A 20,094-nucleotide genomic window follows, 5' to 3' on the forward strand; every position below is an offset into this window, starting at 1 on the left:
TTTGGAATCTGCTGGCTTTTTCCATGGGAAAAAAAAAACCCAAAAAACCAACTTGTGGCCAACCCTGCTCTCCTCAGGGGGGCTGAAAGAACCGTTTGATTCCCTCTTGCTTCAATTCCAGCAGGAAAATTAATTGCAGAGCTGGACTTGGAAGGAAACTCGGCACGACGGCAGCTGGGGAAGAATCCCAAGTTTTCCTGGAAGCCTGCTTTCGTTTTGAATGGAATTTGGGTGTTTCCTCCTTTTCCCTGCGTGCTGGGGGGAGGCTCTGGGGACCCCCAGGCTGGTTGTGAGTGTTCTCTCTGCTGCTTGGGGACAAACCCCTTTCCAAGAGCTGATTCCAGAGCTGGGATTCCTGAGGAAGCACCCCCGTAGGAAGCTTTGAAACCTTTTTTGTGTCACCAGCCCAGAGAGATTCCTCTTGGAAGTGAAGAGCAGGAAGCTTTATTTTATTTTATTTTTTTTTTTAACCCTCTGGAAAAATGAAGATTTGAAGGTTTGGGGGTTTTTTTCAGTTGAAATTTTATTCCAAATTTCTCTACAGATGTGAGTGGGAACATCCCAGCCGGAGCTGTTGTTATCCAGGGAAGTCTGTTCCCAGCACTAACCTCCTCCCCAGCATCCCATCATCACATCCTGGGCCCTTCCCCTCTTAAAGGAGAAGGAAAATTCCCATTTCCCTGAGCCCTTGCAGGCGAAAAAAAAACCCCCCTTCCTCTCCCCCCAAATTTTCCAGCTCCTGGGAGAAGGAATCGAGCTGGAGCAGCCAAATCTGTTGGGGAAGGATGAGGAGGGGCTGATCCCCAGGGGCTGCTGCGTGGGGGGACAGGGGGGAAAGGTTCCCCCTTTTTTGGGAACTCAGGTGTGGAATTTCACCCTACACCTCTGGTGGGGGGCAGGAGCTGAACCCCCTCCCCCCTCGGGTGTGTCCAGCCCAGCTGATTCAGCCCAGCAGAGATTTTCCAACGAGAGATTTTCCCTTTTTTTTTTTTTCCCCAAGCTTTGTCTCATTTCTGCCTCTTTCTCTCCCCCATCTTGCAGGAATGTCCCCAAATCCCCACCCCCTCCCCATTCTGGCCCCCAAACTCCCATTCCCTCCCTGCTTTGTCCCCCACATCCCCTTCCCCCACTTCGGCCCCCCGAGCCTCATCCTTCTGCTTTCCCCCCCCCCCCAAAGCCCCTTTCCCCCAATTTGACCCCCCCAGCCCCATCCATCCCCCCCCAAAGCCCCCTTCCCCCAATTTGACCCCCCCAGCCCCATCCATCCCCCCCCAAAGCCCCCTTCCCCCAATTTGACCCCCCCAGCCCCATCCATCCCCCCCATTCCCCTCCTCCCCCCAGCCCCATCCATCCCCCCATTCCCCCCTCCCCCCAAGCCCCCTTCCCCCAATTTGACCCCCCCATCCCCATCCATCCCCATCCATCCCCCCCTCCCCCCAAGCCCCCTTCCCCCAATTTGACCCCCCAGCCCCATCCATCCCCCCCTCCCCCCAGCCCCCTTCCCCCAATTTGACCCCCCCAGCCCCATCCATTCCCCCCATTCCCCTCCTCCCCCCAGCCCCATCCATCCCCCCATCCCCCCCTCCCCCCAAGCCCCCTTCCCCCAATTTGACCCCCCCAGCCCCATCCATCCCCCCCCAAAGCCCCCTTCCCCCAATTTGACCCCCCCAGCCCCATCCATCCCCCCCCAAAGCCCCCTTCCCCCAATTTGACCCCCCCAGCCCCATCCATCCCCCCCATTCCCCTCCTCCCCCCAGCCCCATCCATCCCCCCATTCCCCCCTCCCCCCAAGCCCCCTTCCCCCAATTTGACCCCCCCATCCCCATCCATCCCCATCCATCCCCCCCTCCCCCCAAGCCCCCTTCCCCCAATTTGACCCCCCAGCCCCATCCATCCCCCCCTCCCCCCAGCCCCCTTCCCCCAATTTGACCCCCCCAGCCCCATCCATTCCCCCCATTCCCCTCCTCCCCCCAGCCCCATCCATCCCCCCATCCCCCCCTCCCCCCAAGCCCCCTTCCCCCAATTTGACCCCCCCAGCCCCATCCATCCCCCCCATCCCCCCTCCCCCCAAGCCCCCTCCTCCCATTTTGCCCCCCCAAAACCTCTGTACTCCCCCGTTCCCCCCTGACCCCTCCCGTTGGCCCCTCGGTTCCCGGCCACTCACGGCCACGTCAGGGCCTCGTGCTCCGGGCGATGATTCCGGGGTGACTCAGCCCCCCCCCCCCGTCCCTGCTGAGGTTCGGGTCACAGGAGGGGGTGACCCCTCTCTTGGGGACCCCCGTGGGGAGGGGGTGACAGTGCCACACCCCCAACCTTGGTGCTGCTCCATCTCCCCCCTGTCCCCCCGTGCCTCGCCCCTGTCCCCTGCTGCTCCCTGAGATGGAGCAGGATGATGATGATGATGGTGATGATGATGATGATGATGATGATGATGATGATGATGATGATGTCCCCGGACAGGGCACTGGTGCCACCCGGACCTTCCGCCTTGTCCCGGCAGGAGCCGCGTGATGAGGTGACGGTCACTGCAAGAAAGCACCGTCCGGCCCCCCTCCCCCCCCCCCTTCCCCCGGCCAGAGACCGGCCTGGGACCCCCAAACTGGGTACAGGGAGGCAACCCCGGCTTGGGGCCACTGGGGCCAGAGGTGGGGTCTTGTCCTCCGTTCCTGCTGTCACACGATGTCCCCGAGCTCCTGGAGGAAGCGGCCGCTCAGCCCCATCCAAATGGGCCGTGGGGAGGACTTGGGGGCAAGGTGGGCGTCCCCCAGGGCAGCAGGATGTCCCCAAGGTGGGATGCCTGGACAGGAGAATGTCCCCAGGGCAGCAGGATGTCCCCAAGGTGGGATGCCGGGACAAGAGGGTCCTCCTGGGGCAGGAGGAGGTCCTGGGAGCAGGGGGGTGTCCCCAGGGAAGGATGATGGGGTGGGGGGACATCGCAGGGACAGAATGTCCCGGGGACAGGAGAACCTTCCTGGGATGGGAGAATGTCCTGGGGAAAGGAGAACCGGGGCCAGGAGGATGTTCCGGGGCCAGGAGAACGTCCCGGGGCCAGGAGAACCTTCCAGGGCCAGGAGGACCTTTCTGGGCCAGGAGAACCTTCCAGGGCCATGAGAACGTCCCGGGGCCAGGAGAACCTTCCAGGGCCAGGAGAACGTGCCAGGGCCAGCAGAACGTCCCGGGGCCAGGAGAACCTTCCTGGGACAGGAGAACGTACTGGGGCCAGGAGAACGTCCCAGGGCCAGGAGAACCTTCCAAGGCCAGGAGAACGTCCCGGGGCCAGGAGAACCTTCCAGGGCCAGGAGAACGTGCCAGGGCCAGCAGAACGTCCCGGGGCCAGGAGAACCTTCCTGGGACAGGAGAACCTTCCTGGGACAGGAGAACGTACTGGGGCCAGGAGAACGTCCCGGGGCCAGGAGGATGTCCCGGGGACAGGAGAACCTTCCTGGGCCAGGAGAAGTCCCGGGGCCAGGAGAAGCTTCCAGGGCCAGGAGAACGTCCCGGGGCCAGGAGAACGTCCCGGGGCCAGGAGGATGTCCCGGGGCCAGGAGAACCTTCCAGGGCCAGGAGGATGTCCTGGGGCCAGGAGAACCTTCCAGGGCCAGGAGAATGTGCCAGGGCCAGGAGAACATCCCAGGGCCAGGAGAACCTTCCTGGGACAGGAGAATGTCCCAGGGCCAGGAGAACGTACTGGGGCCAGGAGAACCTTCCAAGGCCAGGAGAACGTCCCGGGGCCAGGAGGACCTTCCAGGGCCAGGAGAACATCCCGGGGCCAGGAGAACGTCCCGGGGCCAGGAGAACGTCCCGGGGCCAGGAGAGCATCCCAGGGCCAGGAGAACCTTCCTGGGCCAGGAGAACCTTCCAGGGCCAGGAGAACGTCCCGGGGCCAGGAGAACCTTCCAGGGCCAGGAGAATGTCCCAGGGCCAGGAGAACGTCCCGGGGCCAGGAGGACCTTCCAGGGCCAGGAGAACATCCCGGGGCCAGGAGAATGACCCAGGGCCAGGAGGATGTCCCGGGCAGGACCCGCCGCCAGCCCCGCGCCGGGGCTGACTCAGCTCGTCCCACAGCACCACGTGAAGCCGGGGGCAGCCCCCGCGTCCCCCCTCCCCGTCCCCTCCTTCCCTCCGAGCCCATCCAAACCCCGACGCCTGCCAAAATTTTCCGGCTGCCTCCAAACTTCCTCAATCCAGCCGCATAAAAAGCGCAGCGGCCGCGGCTCCCGCAGGCCCCGTCCCGGCGCTCCCACCGACGGCTCCGTGCTGGGGTAAGCGGCGGCGAGGGGTCCCCGGGAGAGCCAGGGGGGCGGCGGGCGGCTTTTCCCCCCCCCCAGGGAAACCCATCCCAATGGGAACGAGAGGAAATCGGGTCCCATGGGGGGGGACCCTCGGAGGCACAAAAAGGGAAACTGAGGCACTCGACCTCGAGTGGACCTGGGGGTCCTCGGCTCGGGGAAGCGTCCGAGTCCGTGCTCCGCCACGGAGGGGCTGGGGGCCGCTGGGTGAAGCCAGCGAGGGGCAGGATGGCTCGGACTCCCCCCGCTGCCTGCACCCTCTGCATCCCAAAAAAAAAACCCCCCCCTGGCTTCGGGCTGCCGGAAAGACGCCGCAGCGGTAACGGGAACCAGCTGTCCCGGCTCATGTGATGCCGGCACCCGGCCAGCGCTGCCCGCGGGGGTGTCCCGACCCCAAATCGGGGCAGGGAGGGGTCCCAGACCCCAGCCACGGTTGGCAGGGGGGTCCTAGCCCCGTAGGAAGGTGGGCAGCACAGGGGTCCCAGTCTCCCCCAGCCTGCTGTGGGGGTGGGCACAGGGTCCTGCCCCCCGACCCAGCCCCCCCTGGCTCAGTGTCTGCCCGGTCCCCAGTGTTCAGCTGGTCCCCAGGATGTGGTGGCCCGTGCTGCTGGCCCTGCTGGTCCCTGCGGCGCTGGCCCAGTTGCAGCCGGAGCGGGAACTGGACACGCAGTGGGAGCTGTGGAAGAAAACCCACCGCAAGCAGTACAATGGGCAGGTACGGGGAGAGGGGGGGGGGGGGTCTGGTGCTTGGGACCCCCGGTGACGTCCCCAGGGTTGGATGCCGGGGCACAAGGCTGTGTCCCCAGGGCGGGGGGCACAGGCAGGACCCCTGTCCCAGCAGCGTCTGGTCCCACGGCGCAGGCGGACGAGGTGACGCGGCGGCTGATTTGGGAGAAGAACCTCAAATACATCAACACCCACAACCTGGAGCACGCCCTGGGCGTCCACACCTTCGAGCTGGCCATGAACCACCTGGGTGACATGGTGGGTATCCCTGGAAGGGGAGAAAGTGGGGGGTTGACCACCCGTGGGTGCTGCCACCCACCCGGGGCTCCTTTCCCAGACCAGCGAGGAGGTGGTGAGGACAATGACGGGGCTGAAGGTGCCCCGTGGCCACCAACGCCACAACGAGACGCTCTTTGTCCCCGACTGGACCGAGAGAGCCCCGGCTGCCATGGACTGGCGCAAGAAAGGCTACGTGACCCCTGTGAAGAACCAGGTAAGGCGGGTGTGCCTGGAGCAGGGCGTCACCCCGGCGTCACCCCGGTGTCACCCATTGTGTCCCCACAGGGCCAGTGTGGCTCGTGCTGGGCTTTCAGCTCCGTGGGTGCCCTGGAGGGGCAGCTGAAGAGGAAAACGGGCAAACTGCTGTCGCTCAGCCCCCAAAACCTGGTGGACTGCGTGGCCAACAACGACGGCTGCGGCGGCGGGTACATGACCAACGCCTTCGAGTACGTCCGGCAGAACCGCGGCATCGACTCCGAGGACTCCTATCCCTACATTGGCCAGGTGGGAGGGGGGACAGCCCCAAATCCCCCTCCGGCCCTGCCACCCCCATCTCACCAGGACCTTTCCCGGCCCCACTGCTGCAGGACGAGAGCTGCATGTACAGCCCCACCGGGAAGGCGGCCAAGTGCCGCGGCTACCGCGAGATTCCCGAGGGGAATGAGAAGGCTTTGAAGAGGGCGGTGGCCCGGATTGGTCCCATCTCCGTGGGCATCGACGCCAGCCTGCCCTCCTTCCAGTTCTACAGCCGGGGTGAGGGGCTGGGGGCGGATCGGGGGGGGCGTGGGGGCGGATTGGGGGGCGTAGGGGCGGATCGGGGGGGCATGGGGGCGGATTGGGGGGTGTGGGGGCGGATTGGGGGTCGTGGGGGCGGATCGAGGGGCGTAGGGCAGATTGGGGGTCGTGAGGGTGGATCAGGGGCCGTGAGGGCAGATTGGGGGTCGTGGGGGCAGATTGGGGGTCGTGGGGGAGGATTGGGGGTCGTGAGGGCAGATCGGGGGTCGTGGGGGAGGATTGGGGGTCGTGAGGGCGGATTGGGAGTCGTGAGGGCAGATCGGGGGTCATGGGGGCAGATGGGGGGTCATGGGGGCGGATTGGGGGGCGTGGGGGCGGATTGGGGGGCGTAGGGGCGGATTGGGGGTCGTGGGGGCAGATTGGGGGGCGTGGGGGCAGATTGGAGGTCGTGAGGGCAGATTGGGGGTCATGGGGGCGGATTGGGGGTCGTGAGGGCAGATTGGGGGTCGTGGGGGCAGATTGGGGGGCGTGAGGGCAGATTGGGGGTCGTGGGGGCGGATTGGGGGGCGTAGGGGCGGATTGGGAGCCATGAGGGCAGATTGGGGGTCGTGAGGGCAGATTGGGGGTTGTGGGGGCAGACTGGGGGTCGTGAGGGCAGATCGGGGGTCGTGGGGGTGGATTGGGGGGCGTAGGGGCAGATTGGGGGGCGTGGGGGCAGATTGGGGGTCATGAGGGCAGATTTTGGGTCATGGGGGCAGATTGGGGGTCGTGGGGGCAGATTTTGGGTCGTGGGGGCGGATTGGGGGGCGTGGGGGCAGATTGGGGGTCATGGGGGCAGATTGGAGGTCATGGGGGCGGATTGGGGGCCGTGAGGGCAGATTGGGGGTCGTGAGGGCAGATTGGGGGTCATGGGGGCGGATTGGGGGTCGTGAGGGCAGATTGGGGGTCGTGGGGGCGGATTGGGGGGCGTGAGTGCAGATTGGGGGCCGTGAGGGCAGATTGGGGGTCGTGAGGGCGGATTGGGGGGCGTAGGGGCGGATTGGGGGTCATGGGGGCAGATTGGGGGGCGTGGGGGCGGATTGGGGGTCATGGGGGCGGATTGGGAGCCGTGAGGGCAGATTGGGGGTCGTGAGGGCAGATCGGGGGTCGTGGGGGCGGATTGGGGGGCGTGAGGGTGGATTGGGGGGCGTAGGGGCAGATTGGGGGGCGTGGGGGCAGATTGGGGGTCATGAGGGCAGATTTTGGGTCGTGGGGGCAGATTGGAGGCCTGGGGCAGGCCGGGTGACACCGGCTGTGTCCCCAAGGTGTGTACTACGACGAGAACTGCAACGCCGAGAACATCAACCACGCCGTGCTGGCCGTGGGCTACGGGGCACAGAAGGGCACCAAGCACTGGATCATCAAGAACAGGTACGGTGGGATGGGGATTGGGAATTGCAGGTGGCTGGGGGGCTCTTCCAGAGGCTCAGGCTCTGCTTTTCCACCCTCCAGCTGGGGCGAGGAATGGGGCAACAAGGGCTACGTCCTCCTCGCCCGCAACATGAACAACGCCTGCGGCGTGGCCAACCTGGCCAGCTTCCCCAAGATGTGACGAGCCCTTCCCTTCCCTTCCCTTCCCTTCCCTTCCCTTCCCTTCCCTTCCCTTCCCTTCCCTTCCCTTCCCTTCCCTTCCCTTCCCTTCCCTTCCCTTCCCTTCCCACTTCCCTGCCCTCCAGCTCAGCCTCTTCCCTCCCAATTTCAGAGGTGACGGTGCTCCCGGGGGGAATTCTTCATGGCTCTGGGAAGGGGAGAGATGTCCCCCCGTTCCACCTGCAGGGAATGGGGGATGAGCTCCCCTCAGCTCTGCTTTCCTCACTTTGCCCTCCCATGGACTGTGCTTGGCCGGATCCGTGATGGCCAATCCGGCCAGGAACAGGTTCCACACCAACTTCTGCCTCCAGGAATTCCCGGGGTGGAGGGGGGATATTCCCAACGGAGAGCGTGGATCCCTCTCCGCCCGCCCTGTAGCCCGGCGGAGGCTGCTGAGAAGGATATGACTTTATTTTTCAACTAAAACTGGGACTGAAGGCTGGGACTGGTTTGCTTTGTGCTGGGAAAGGGCCATGGAGACGGGAAAAATTCTTCCTTTTCCCAAAGGAGCCCCGTGTGGGGCAGGCCAGGGAGAGAAGGAGCTGCTGGGGAGTTTTGGGATGGACGGATGGACGGAGTATCTGGGGACGGGCGGCTTCTAGGGAAGATAAAAGGACTCGGGGACCCCCTGGGACCACGGCAATGGGGGGGAGGGGGATGACACACAGGTGCCAGTGACACTGTGGGGCCACGAGAACCCAGCCGCGAGGGGCACAGAGACCCCCCCTGGGGGGCACGAGGCCACGCGTGGGCCGTGGGGGCGAGCGCGGGGAGCACAGCACACCCCAAAACCAAACACAGCTATCGCCGCACGCCTGACACACCCCGACTCTGCAAACACCCCAACATCCACCCACACCCCGGCACACCCCGGAACGAGGCCCCGTGGGGACACTGAGGCCCGGGACGCTGAAACAATGGAGACACTGAGGCATAAGGGGCCCCCCCCCCCAAACCAAACAACGGGGACACTCAGAGGTGACACTGCAGCATCTTTATTGTTCCCCTCATGTTGTCATGGGGGCAGGGGGGGGGGTCACTCCTCGTGGCCGGGGGGTGGAGGGGCCACGGCGGCCCCCAGGGTCACCTGGCTCAGGTAGGCGTTGTCGAAGCAGCGGCGCCGCTCGGGTTCCTCCCACGAGCAGCAGCCCTGGGGGTCCCGCCAGGCATCCCCGGGGGTGGCACAGAGCGTGGCGATGCCCTGGGACAGCTGTGGGCAAACGGGGCACGGGGGTCAGGGCGGCTGTTTTGGGGGGGGGGGGGAATCCCCCAGCGCCCCTCGTCCCCCATGGGTCACTCACCTGCTCCCGGGCACAGGCGCTGCGGTCCTGGGGGGGCAGTGGGCAGCACGCGGCCGTCATGGCCCCCAGCAGCTCCGGCACCGGCCGCCTGCGGACACGGACACGGACACGGGTGTGAGCGTGGGGGTCACCTCAGGGGGGGTTAAGGTGTGGGGGGAGTGGACTGCTGGACACCCCCCCCCCGAAAGGGGTTCCTGAGCAATGCAGAGTCCCCAGCTGGATGGGGACGAGCAGCCCTTGGAAAGATGGGTGCCCTCCAAGAGGAGGGGGACCGCGGTGTCCCCCGGGGATGTCCTGGGGTGTCCCCCACCCACCTCTGCGTGAAGAGCCGCGTGGGGCCGCAGAGGGAGCGCAGCAGAGCGGGGCCGGGCCGGGCCAGGCTCACGTTGTGCAGCTCCCGGTCGTATTCGGGGTGGGGGGCGGCGTCAGCGAAGCAGCGGCCCCTGGCCCGGGGACCCCCCCGCTGGCAGCACCGGTGCTGCCCCGTCTTCACCGCTGACTCCTCCCGGCAGAACCGAGTCAGCCCCTTCAGCCACTGCGGAGGGGAAATCGGGGTCAGGGACGCTGTGTCCCCCCCCCCCAGCAAGCCCCGAACACCTGCGTCATCCCCGGGACACTTCCGTCCCCTCCCTGGATACCGGGGTCCCTCCCTGACACCTTTGTCACCTTCCCGGAGCTCTGGGTGCTTTCCCAGCCTCCGAGCGTCTGGGTCACGCTGCGGGCACAGAGGTCATTGCCGGGACATGCCCGAGGCGCTGCCAAACACACGGCTCCCCTCCCCGGATCCCTGCGTGCCAGCCCAGACACCTCGGTCCTTTTCCCGGTGCCTCCCCAGTCCTTCGACACCTGAGACCCTCCCAAACGCCGGGGCTAAGCCGCGTCCTTCCGCACCGCGACCCTCCCTCCCAGCCGTGTCCCCACTCCCAGCCCCGTGTCCCCTCCCAGCCGTGTCCCCCTCCCAGCCGTGTCCCCACTCCCAGCCCCGTGTCCCCCTCCCAGCCCCGTGTCCCTCCAGCCCCGTCTCCCCCCAGCCCCGTGTCCCCCTCCCAAGCCCCGTGTCCCCTCTCCCAGCCCCGTGTCCCCCTCCCAGCCCCGTGTCCCCACTCCCAGCCCTTGTCCCCCAGCCCCGTGTCCCCACTCCCAGCCCCGTGTCCCCCCAGCCCCGTGTCCCCCCCAGCCCCGTGTCCCCTCTCCCAGCCCCGTGTCCCCACTCCCAGCCCCGTGTCCCCACCCCCAGCCCCATGTCCCCCCCAGCCCCGTGTCCCCCCTCCCAGCCCCGTGTCCCCCCCGGCCCCGTGTCTCCCCCAGCCCCGTGTCCCCACTCCCAGCCCCGTGTCCCCCCTCCCAGCCCCGTGTCCCCCCAGCCCCGTGTCCCCTTCCCAAGCCCCGTGTCCCCACTCCCAGCCCCGTGTCCCCCCAGCCCCGTGTCCCCTTCCCAAGCCCCGTGTCCCCACTCCCAGCCCCGTGTCCCCCCAGCCCCGTCTCCCTCCAGCCCCGTGTCCCCCCAGCCCCGTGTCCCCCCCAGCCCCGTGTCCCCCCAGCCCCGTGTCCCCACTCCCAGCCCCGTGTCCCCACTCCCAGCCCCGTGTCCCCCCAGCCCCGTGTCCCCCCAGCCCCGTGTCCCCACTCCCAGCCCCGTGTCCCCACTCCCAGCCCCGTGTCCCCCCAGCCCCGTGTCCCCCTCCCAGCCCCGTGTCCCCCCAGCCCCGTGTCCCCCTCCCAAGCCCCGTGTCCTCCCTCCCAGCCCCATGTCCCCCCAGCCCCGTGTCCCCACTCCCAGCCCCGTGTCCCCACTCCCAGCCCCGTGTCCCCCTCCCAAGCCCCGTGTCCCCCCTCCCAAGCCCCGTGTCCCCCCCAGCCCCGTCTCCCTCCAGCCCCATGTCCCCACTCCCAGCCCCGTGTCCCCACTCCCAGCCCCGTGTCCCCCCCAGCCCCGTGTCCCCACTCCCAGCCCCGTGTCCCCACTCCCAGCCCCGTGTCCCCCTCCCAGCCCCATGTCCCCCCAGCCCCGTGTCCCCACTCACGGCGCTGTGGGCGCAGCTCAGGCTCTCGTTGCGGCAGCACCGGCCGTACTCTCGCTCCAGCCGGACGCGCAGCCGGACGCGGGGCCCGGAGCGAGCACCGGGCCCGGGATTACCGGGACGCAGCTCCCGCAGCCCGCAGATGTTGCCCAGGTTGGCGGCCGTGGGCTCGCCGGGGGGAAAGGGGGGCTCGGTGACCAGGTCCCAGGCGACGTTGGTGTCCCAGGTGGGGACGGGGTCCCAGGTGGGGGCCGGGGTCTCCTGGCTGAAGCAGCGGCGCCGAGCGGCCCCGTGCCGGCGGCAGCAGTGGAACTGCCGCGTCTTCACGCCGAACTCATCCGTGCAGAACCCGTCCAGCACGTCCGTCCACTGCGGGGCAGCGGGGGCAGAGCCCCCTCGGTGTCACCCCGTGTCCTTCCCTCCACAGTGTCCTCTCCTCCTCCTCCCCCCCGACCGCGTTGTCCCCACTTCACCCCTGCCCCTGCGCTCTCCCCAGTGCCTCCCCTTCCAGCGGCGTCCCCGCGTCCCTCCTCCTCCTCCTCCTCCTCACAGCGTCTCCTTGCTCCACAGTGTCGCCACATCCCCTTCCCCGTGGTGTTCCTGCTCCCCGCGGTGTCCCCGCGGTGTCCCCATATCCCCCTCCCCATGGTGTCCCCCTGTCCCCGCTTCCCGCGGTGTCCCCGCGGTGTCCCCATATCCCCTCTCCCCGTGGTGTCCCCCTGTCCCCGCTTCCCGTGGTGTCCCCATATCCCCCTCCCCATGGTGTCCCCCTGTCCCCGCTCCTCGTGGTGTCCCCCCCCATCCCCGCGGTGTCCCCCCATCCCCGCGGTATCCCCCCATCCCCGCGGTATCCCCCCCATCCCCGCGGTGTCTCCCCATCCCCGCGGTGTCCCCCCATCCCCGCGGTGTCCCCCCATCCCCGCGGTATCCCCCCCATCCCCGCGGTATCCCCCCTATCCCCGCGGTATCCCCCCCATCCCCGCGGTATCCCCCCCATCCCCGCGGTATCCCCCCATCCCCGCGGTGTCCCCCTATCCCCGCGGTATCCCCCCCATCCCCGCGGTATCCCCCCATCCCCGCGGTGTCCCCCCATCCCCGCGGTGTCCCCCCATCCCTGCGGTGTCCCCCCATCCCCGCGGTGTCTCCCCATCCCCGCGGTGTCTCCCCATCCCCGCGGTGTCCCCCCCATCCCCGCGGTATCCCCCCATCCCCGCGGTATCCCCCCCATCCCCGCGGTATCCCCCCATCCCCGCGGTGTCCCCCCATCCCCGCGGTATCCCCCCATCCCCGCGGTATCCCCCCATCCCCGCGGTATCCCCCCCATCCCCGCGGTGTCCCCCCCATCCCCGCGGTGTCCCCCCTTTCCCCGCGGTATCCCCCCCATCCCCGAGGTATCCCCCCATCCCCGCGGTGTCCCCCCCATCCCCGCGGTGTCCCCCCCCCGTCCCCTGCTCACGGCGCGGCGGGCGCAGGGCAGCGGGCTGTGGTGCCGGCAGCAGTCGTTCAGCCGCGGCCGCAGCGCGTCCAGCGCAGCCGCCTGCCTGCGCAGGTGGGCGAAGGCGGTCGGGGGCAGCGGCGGCGGCGGCGGCACCGTGGGGGGGTCGCGGCAGTGCCGAGTGACGGCGGCGGCCATGGGCCAGGCGGGGGGGAACCCGTCCAAGGCGCTGCCCCAGACCGGGGGGCTGCGCGGCGGGGCCAGGGCTCCCCCCACCAGGATGTCGGGGGGCACCTCGAGCTCCTGCTCCTGCTGCAGCACTGAAAAAGGGCACGGGGGTGTCCCCATGTGCCTCCCCCCTCCTCTTCCCATCTGCTCCCTGCGTCCATGGCCCGCCCCTCGTGGCGTCCCAGCCCTCGCTGTCCCCGTGTCACTCCCACCCCGTGTCCCCACCGTCCGTGTCCCCGTTCTGCTGCATCGCCGCGTCCCCGCGTCCCTCCACCCCCAAGCCTGACCCGCCGTGTCCCCCCCCCACCCACCCACGAGCATCCCCCCGTCCCCAATCCTGGGTGTCCCCCCCACCCACGAGCATCCCCCCGTTCCCAATCCTGGGTGCCCCCCTTTGTGTCCCCCACCCACCCACGAGCATCCCCCCGTCCCCAATCCTGGGATCCTGGGTGTCCCCCCACCCACCCACGAGCATCCCAATCCTGGGTGTCCCCCTTTGTCCCCCCCACCCACCCACGAGCATCCCCCCGTCCCCAATCCTGGGTGTCCCCCCCACCCACGAGCATCCCCCTGTTCCCAATCCTGGGTATCCCCCTTTGTGTCCCCCCACCCATGAGCATCCCCCCGTCCCCAATCCTGGGATCCTGGGTGTCCCCCCCCCCACCCACGAGCATCCCAATCCTGGGTGTCCCCCTTTGTCCCCCCCACCCACCCACGAGCATCCCAATCCTGGGTGTCCCCCTTTGTGTCCCCCCCACCCCTGGGTGTCCCCATCTCTCTCCTCACCTCGTTTGATGTTGGGGGGTGGCAGGTCCACCCTCTCCTGCTGCAGCTGCCCCGAGGCCGCCGCTGTCACCGATGGGGGACACGGGGGGGGGGGGGGGGGAGGGGAGAGGGGTCAGCAGGGTCACCCCCTCCATCCCCCACCCGTGGGCCAACAAGCAGGGACCCTCCCAAAGCTGTGGGCTTGGAGCCGCATAACGGGGAGGGGGCCCAGGTGTTTGGGAAGGGGAGCCAGATGTTCAGGAGGGAGCTCAGGTGTTTGGGAAGGGGAGCCAGATGTTCAGGAGGGGTCCCAGGTGTTTGGGAAGGGGAGCCAGATGTTCAGGAGGGGGCCCAGCTGTTTGGGAAGGGGAGCCAGATGTTCAGGAGGGAGCCCAGGTGTTTGGGAAGGGGATGCAGACACCCAGGAGGGGACTCAGGTGTTTGGGACAGGGACCTGCAGGCATCTGGGAGGGATCCAGGTGTGTGGGCAGCAGCCCTGACATCCGGGGTGGGGACCCAGGTGTCCCTGGAGGTGTCCCAAACACCTGGGCAGGAGCCAAGGTGGGAGCCGGGAGTTTGGAAAGTGGAGCCAGGTGGCCGGGGAAGGGACCCAGGAGTTCGGGAAGGGGTCCCAAATCTCTTCGGGGGATCTCAGGTGTTTATGAAGGGGATCCAGGTGTCCAGGGAAGGGATGCAGGAGTTCGGGAAAGGGACCCAGGAGTTTGGGAAGGGGTCCCAAATCTCTTTGGGGGATCTCAGGTGTTTAGGAAGGGGATCCAGGTGGCCGGGGAAGGGATGCAGGAGTTCGGGAAGGGGATCCGGGAGTTCGGGAAGGGGATCCCAAATCCCATCAGGGCATCTCAGGTATTTAGGAAGGGGTCCCAGGTGTCCGGGGAAGGGACCCAGGAGTTCGGGAAGGGGTCCCAGGTGTCCGGGGGGGAGGGCTCAGCCGTGCAGGGGCCGTGGCTCGGGGCCGCGGGGACTCACCGGCGGTGCTGAGGAGGAGGAAGAGGCCGAAGGCCGCCATGGCGTCGGGAGCTGTAGGGTCACCGCCGGCTCCGCCGCCTTATGAAGGGCCGGGTCGGGCGTGGGGCCACATCCTGCGGGGCTGAGTCACGGCCTGACGTCGCGGCGGAGCCGGGAGGGGGACCCCGGGCGGACCCCGGGGGGCTGCGCTGGGATCCCGCACCCCCAAACAGCGCCGGAACCCCGCGCCCCGCCAGGCTGGGGACGCAGCGCCGGCCCTGTCCCCCCACCCTTGGTGGTCCGGTCGTCAACCTGGTAGCCACAGACCCCCCCCCTTCTGGTGGCCCCAGCGCCCCCCTCCTCCCCCCCGCACAATACCCCCCCCTCCCCGCTCCGCTCCGACCCTTTACGTCACAGCAGGGGGAAGCGGTCTGACCACATTTTTGTGGGTTTTGCCCCGTTTTGGGGCCCCCGCCCTCTGAGTCACCCCCGGGGCCACCCGCGGAGGGACCCCCGGAGAGAGCGGGGGGGGAGGGGGACACGCAGCTCGTGTCCCCAGGTGTCACAGCCTCGGTCACCTGCTCCCAGCGAAAGGGGACAAAAAGGGACAAAACCCCTCGGATTCGGGATCCTCTGGATTCGGGATCCTCTGGATTCCTCCTCCTCCCTTCCCCCCCCCCGCCACCCCCGGCTCGGGAAGAGGCTCCAAAAAATCCACCTGGATTTTTCCCAAATTGTTCGAAGGATGAAACGCGGAAGTTGCGCAGCCCTAAAAGGTCAGGAGGGGTTTTCCAAGGGGATCCCGTGGGACGGGGCCCTATTAAGGGACAGCAGGACCCCCTCCCATAGGGCAGGACCCCCTCCCATGGGGCAGGACCCCCACCCAAGTGGGCAGGACCCTCCCAAGGGACAGTAGGACCCCATTAAGGGACAGCAGGACCCCCTCCCATGGGGCAGGACCCCCTCCCATGGGGCAGGACCCTCTCAAGGGACAGCAGGACCCCTTCCCATGGGGCAGGACACTCCTAAGGGACAGCAGGACCCCCTTCCCTGGGGACAGGACCCCCACCCAAGTGGGCAGGACCCCCTCCCATGGGGCAGGACCCCCTCCCATGGTGCAGGACCCTCTCAAGGAACAGCAGGACCCCCTCCCATGGGGCAGGACCCCCGCCCATGGGGCAGGACCCCCACCCAACTGGGCAGGACCCTCCCAAGGGACAGCAGGACCCCTTCCCATGGGGACAGGACCCTCCCAAGGGACAGCAGGACCCCTTCCCATGGGGCAGGACACTCCTAAGGGACAGCAGGACCCCCTTCCCTGGGGACAGGACCCCCACCCAAGTGGGCAGGACCCTCTCCAGGGTCAGCAGGACCCTCTCCAGGGACAGCAGGACCCCCTCCCATGGGGCAGGACCCCCGCCCATGGGGACAGGACCCTCTCAAGCGACACCAGGACCCCATTAAGGGACAGCAGGACCCCATTAAAGGACAGCAGGACCCCTGCCCATGGGACAGGACGCTCCTAAGGGACAGCAGGACCCCCTTCCTTTGGGACAGGACCCCCACCCAAGTGGGCAGGACCCTCTCCAGGGTGGGCAGGACCCTCTCAAGGGACACCAGGACCCCCTCCTGTGGGACAGGACCCTCTCCAGGGACAGCAGGACCCCCTTCCCTGGGGACAGGACCCCTTTTGGGTCAGCAGGGCCCTCTCCAGGGTGGGCAGGACCCCCGCCTATGGGGACAGGACCCTCCCAAGGGACAGCAGGACCCCATTAAGGGACAGCAGGACCCCCTCCCATGGAACAGGACCCCTTCTGGGACAGCAGGGCCCTCTCCAGGGACAGCAGGACCCCCGCCCATGGGGCAGGACCCCCTCAAGGGACAGCGGGACCCCCTCCTGTGGGGACCAGACCCTGTCCCATAGGACAAGACCCCTGCCCATGAGGACAGGACGCTCTCAAGGGACACTGGGACTCCATCCCATGGGGCAGGACCCTCTCCAGGGTGGGCAGGACCCTGTTAAGGGACAGCAAGACCCTACTGTGTGTCACCAGAACCCCATCCCGTGTCACCAGGAGCCCTTCCCGTGCCACCAACACCTTCTCCTGTGGGACAGGACCCTCTGTGTGCCACCAGGACCCTCTGTGTGCCACCAGGACCTTGTCCAGTGCCACCAGCACCCTGTCTGGTGTCACCAGGACCCCCTCCCATGCCGCCAGGACCCTCTCCTGTGCCACAAGGATCTTCTCCAGTGTCACCAAGACCCTCTTCTGTGTCCCCAGAACCCTCTCTGTGCCACCAGGACCCCCTCCTGTGCCACCAGGACCCTGTCCAGTGCCACCAGGACCCTCTGCCTTGGGACAGGACCTCCTCCCTTGTCACCTGGACTCCCTCCTGTGCCACCTCGACTCTGTCTGGTGTCACCAGGACCCTCTCCCGAGGGACAGGACCCTGTCTGGTGCCACCAGGACCCCCTCCCATGCCGCCAGGACCCTCTCCTGTGCCACAGGGATCTTCTCCAGTGTCACCAAGACCCTCTTCTGTGTCCCCAGAACCCTCTCTGGTGTCACCAGGACCCTCTCTGTGCCACCAGGACCCTCTGCCTTGGGACAGGACCCCCTTCCATGTCATCTGCACCCCCTCCCATGTCCCCAGGACCCCATCCCGTGTCCCCAGGCCCCTCTCCGGTGCCACCAGGACCCTCTCCCGAGGGACAGGACCCTCTCTGGTGTCACCAGGACCCCCTCCCATGTCACCTGCACCCCCTCCCATGTCACCAGGACCCTCTCTGGTGCCACCAGGACCCCCTCCCATGTCGCCAGGACCCTCTCCTGTGCCACAAGGATCTTCTCCAGTGTCACCAAGACCCTCTTCTGTGTCCCCAGAACCCTCTCTGTGCCACCAGGACCCTCTGCCTTGGGACAGGACCCCCTTCCATGTCATCTGCACCCCCTCCCATGTCACCAGGACCCTCTCCGGTGCCACCAGGACCCCCTCCCATGTCACCTGCACCCCCTCCCATGTCACCAGGACCCTCTCCGGTGCCACCAGGACCCCCTCCCATGCCACCTGGACTCTGTCTGGTGTCACCAGCAGCCTGTGCCATGGGACAGGACCCCCTCCCATGTCCCCAGGACCCCGTCCCGTGTCTCCAGGCCCATCTCCGGTGCCACCAGGACGCCCTCCCGTGGGACAGGACCCTGTCCGGTGCCACCAGCACCCTGTCCCGAGGGACAGGACCCTGTCTGGTGCCACCAGGACCCCCTCCCATGTCACCAGGACCCCGTCTCGTGTCCCCAGGCCCCTCTCCGGTGCCACCAGCACCCTCTCCCGAGGGACAGGACCCTGTCCGGTGCCACCAGCACCCTCTCCCGAGGGACAGGACCCTGTCCGGTGTCCCCAGGCCCCTGCCGGGGGTGGCACAGACCCCGATTCCCGGTGCCCCCCCCACCCACTGACCGCCCGCTCCTCTCCTCTCCCACCGTAACCTGTTACCTGCGCCCAGGCCCCGCCCCCTCCGCCGCTGATTGGTCAGCACCGCACCAAGCCCCGCCTATGGGCGTGGCCAAACGCGACAAACCCCGCCCACATTGTCACCTGTGCGCGGTCACGTGGTGGCGCCGCCATCTTGAGAAGGGAACCGCGCTCTTGGCGACCACAGCGGAGGAATTTCCGCCACGCTCAAGATGGCGGCCAAGCCACGCCCACACCCCTACGGCGGCCGGGAGCGGCCGCGTTTCCTCCGCACATGCGCTGTCGCAGCGTGACTAAGATGGAGGCCGGGGCAGCACCGCCGCCGTTCTGGGCCGGGGGCCCGGCCCCGGGGCAAACCTACATCCCCCGGGCCCCCGGCACCGGCCCCGCCGCGCTGCCCGTCAGCCGCACCCTGTGAGGGCACGGGGAGGGAGCGCGGGAGGGGCCGCGGGCCGGGGGAGGAGGGGGCGGGAGAGCTGAGGGGAGGGGGGGGGGATGGGGAGGGCCTGAGGGCGGGGGGGGGGGGGATGGGGAGGGTCCGTGAGGGCTGAGGGGGGGGAAACTGGGGGGGGACTGGGAGGGAAACTGGGGAGACTGGGAGGGGTTGGGAGGGTCCGTGAGGGCTGAGGGGGGGGAAACTGGGGGAGAAAATTGGGGGGGGACTGGGAGGGAAACTGGGGAGACTGGGAGGGGTTGGGAGGGTCCCTGAGGGCTGAGGGGGGGGAAACTGGGGGGAAAATTGGGGGGGGAACTGGGGAGACTGGGAGGGATTGGGAGGGTCCCTGAGGGCTGAGGGGGGGGAAACTGGGGAGACTGGGAGGGGTTGGGAGGGTCCGTGAGGGCTGAGGGGGGGAAAACTGGGGGAGAAGCTGGGGGGGAAACTGGGGGGAAACTGGGGAGACTGGGAGGGGTTGGGAGGGTTCGTGAGGGCTGAGGGGTGGGAACTGGGGGGGAAACTGGGGGAGAAACTGGGGAGACTGGGAGGGTCCCTGAGGGCGATGGGGGGGGGGTGATGGGGAGAGTCCATGGGGGTTGTGGGGGGGCCAAACTGGGGAGACTGGGAGAGGGGAAACTGGGGAGACTGGGGGGATTTGGGGAGGGTCCCTGAGGGCTGAGGGGGGGGGGAAACTGGGGAGACTGGGGGAGAGGAAACTGGGGAGACTGGGGGGATTTGGGGAGGGTCCCTGGGGGGTGGGGGAGGGAGGGAACTGGGGAGACTGGGCAAACTGGGAGCAGAACTGGGGGGAACTGGGGAGACGGGGAGGGGGTTTAGGGGTCTGGGAAGGGGGAAATGGAAGGAGGAGAAAATCTGGGAATGCCAGGGAGACTCCAGGGGTGCAGAAGGACCAAACTGGGACGAACTGGGGAGACAGGGAAGGGGTTTGGGAATCTGAGGGGGATTTGGGAACGGGGGGGGGGGGAGAAACGGAAGGAGGAGAAAATCTGGGAATGCCGGGGGCACTCCAGGGGCGTGGAATGTTCAAACTGGGAGCCAAAGGGGGCTCGAACTGGGATTAAACTGGGAATCTCCCCCATGGCAGGAGCCCGATGGTGACGGGGACGTCGGTGCTGGGGCTGAAGTTCTCCGGGGGGGTGATCCTGGCTGCGGACACGGTGGGATCCTACGGATCCCTGGCGCGCTTCCGGGGGATCTCCCGGCTCCTCAAGGTCAACGATTCCACGGTTTTGGGAGCTTCCGGCGATCTGGCCGACTTCCAGCACCTGCGGCAGCTCCTGGAGCAGATGGTGTAAGATTCCCGGGAATTCCCCATCCCAAAAATCCCAGATCGGTTGCCGGCGTTGAGCACGAAGCCTCGAATTTCAGCGGGTTCCATCCCTGGATTCCTTGGTGTTCCTTGAGCTCCAAATCCCTGAATTCCTGAGCTCCAAATCCCTGAATTCCTGAGCTCCAATCCCTGAATTCCTTGAGCTCCAAATCCCTGAATTCCTTGAGCTCCAAATCCCTGAATTCCTTGAGCTCCAAATCCCTGAATTCCTTCAGCCCAAATCCCCAAATTCCTTCAGCCCAATCCCTGAATTCCTTCAGCCCCAATCCCTGAATTCCTTGAGCTCCAAATTCCTGAATTCCTTGGAATTCCTTGGAATTCCTTGAGCCCCAATCCCTGAATTTCCCAGCGTTCCATCATTGAATTCCTTGAGCTCCAAATCCCTGAATTCCTTGGAATTCCTTGAGCCCCAATCCCGGAATTCCTGAGCTCCAAATCCCTGAATTCCTTCAGCCCCAA

General features: G+C 67.4%; 3 protein-coding genes across 5 annotated transcripts in view; 2 read left to right on the top strand and 1 right to left on the bottom strand.

Moving 5' to 3' along the window:
• The first annotated feature begins 4,180 nt into the window (after positions 1–4,180).
• Positions 4,181–7,681, top strand: CTSK (cathepsin K). The gene is made up of 8 exons (XM_068995117.1): positions 4,181–4,262; positions 4,860–5,004; positions 5,151–5,273; positions 5,353–5,508; positions 5,580–5,798; positions 5,882–6,047; positions 7,334–7,439; positions 7,521–7,681. Exons 2-8 carry the CDS (start codon positions 4,879–4,881, stop codon positions 7,618–7,620), a joined length of 996 nt encoding a protein of 331 aa, XP_068851218.1. The 5' UTR covers positions 4,181–4,262; positions 4,860–4,878; the 3' UTR covers positions 7,621–7,681.
• A 1,009-nt stretch (positions 7,682–8,690) lies between these two features.
• On the bottom strand, positions 8,691–15,122 carry ECM1 (extracellular matrix protein 1). Of its 3 annotated transcripts, none has more exons than XM_068995111.1 (8): positions 15,093–15,122; positions 14,396–14,516; positions 13,430–13,492; positions 12,437–12,735; positions 10,984–11,349; positions 9,274–9,494; positions 8,960–9,047; positions 8,691–8,868 (listed from the first exon to the last, which is right to left on the bottom strand). In XM_068995111.1, the coding sequence occupies exons 2-8, from the start codon at positions 14,433–14,435 to the stop codon at positions 8,695–8,697; spliced, it is 1,251 nt and encodes a 416-aa protein (XP_068851212.1). In that variant the 5' UTR covers positions 14,436–14,516; positions 15,093–15,122; the 3' UTR covers positions 8,691–8,694. The 3 variants fall into 3 exon arrangements, with proteins under 3 accessions (XP_068851212.1, XP_068851211.1, XP_068851210.1); XM_068995110.1 differs by lacking the exon at positions 15,093–15,122 and adding an exon at positions 14,953–15,034; XM_068995109.1 differs by lacking the exon at positions 15,093–15,122 and having other exon boundaries at positions 14,396–14,609.
• Positions 15,123–18,121: 2,999 nt separating this feature from the next.
• PSMB4 (proteasome 20S subunit beta 4) overlaps positions 18,122–20,094 on the top strand; it is a 14,710-nt gene continuing 12,737 nt past the window's right edge. The window contains exons 1-2 of the mRNA XM_068995126.1: positions 18,122–18,262; positions 19,390–19,596. Coding sequence (XP_068851227.1) covers positions 18,123–18,262; positions 19,390–19,596 — 347 coding nt within the window. The 5' untranslated portion in view covers position 18,122. The remainder of the gene's footprint in view (positions 18,263–19,389; positions 19,597–20,094) is intronic.

The sequence above is a fragment of the Aphelocoma coerulescens genome, chromosome 25, assembly GCF_041296385.1.
Source record: "Aphelocoma coerulescens isolate FSJ_1873_10779 chromosome 25, UR_Acoe_1.0, whole genome shotgun sequence".
NCBI classification, from domain to species: Eukaryota; Metazoa; Chordata; class Aves; order Passeriformes; family Corvidae; genus Aphelocoma; species Aphelocoma coerulescens.

Excerpts from the sequence above, each read along its gene's own strand:
- CTSK (XM_068995117.1), top strand. The coding sequence starts at position 4,879 with ATGTGGTGGCCCGTGCTGCTGGCCCTGCTGGTCCCTGCGGCGCTGGCC. Across the intron at positions 5,509-5,579 it reads TGACCCCTGTGAAGAACCAG|GGCCAGTGTGGCTCGTGCTG; the intron begins GTAAGGCGGGTG and ends GTGTCCCCACAG. Across the intron at positions 5,799-5,881 it reads CCTATCCCTACATTGGCCAG|GACGAGAGCTGCATGTACAG; the intron begins GTGGGAGGGGGG and ends CCACTGCTGCAG.
- ECM1 (XM_068995111.1), bottom strand. The coding sequence starts at position 14,435 with ATGGCGGCCTTCGGCCTCTTCCTCCTCCTCAGCACCGCCG. Across the intron at positions 12,736-13,429 it reads ACCCCCCAACATCAAACGAG|TGCTGCAGCAGGAGCAGGAG; the intron begins GTGAGGAGAGAG and ends GCCCTTTTTCAG. Across the intron at positions 11,350-12,436 it reads TGCCCTGCGCCCGCCGCGCC|TGGACGGACGTGCTGGACGG; the intron begins GTGAGCAGGGGA and ends GCTGCCCCGCAG.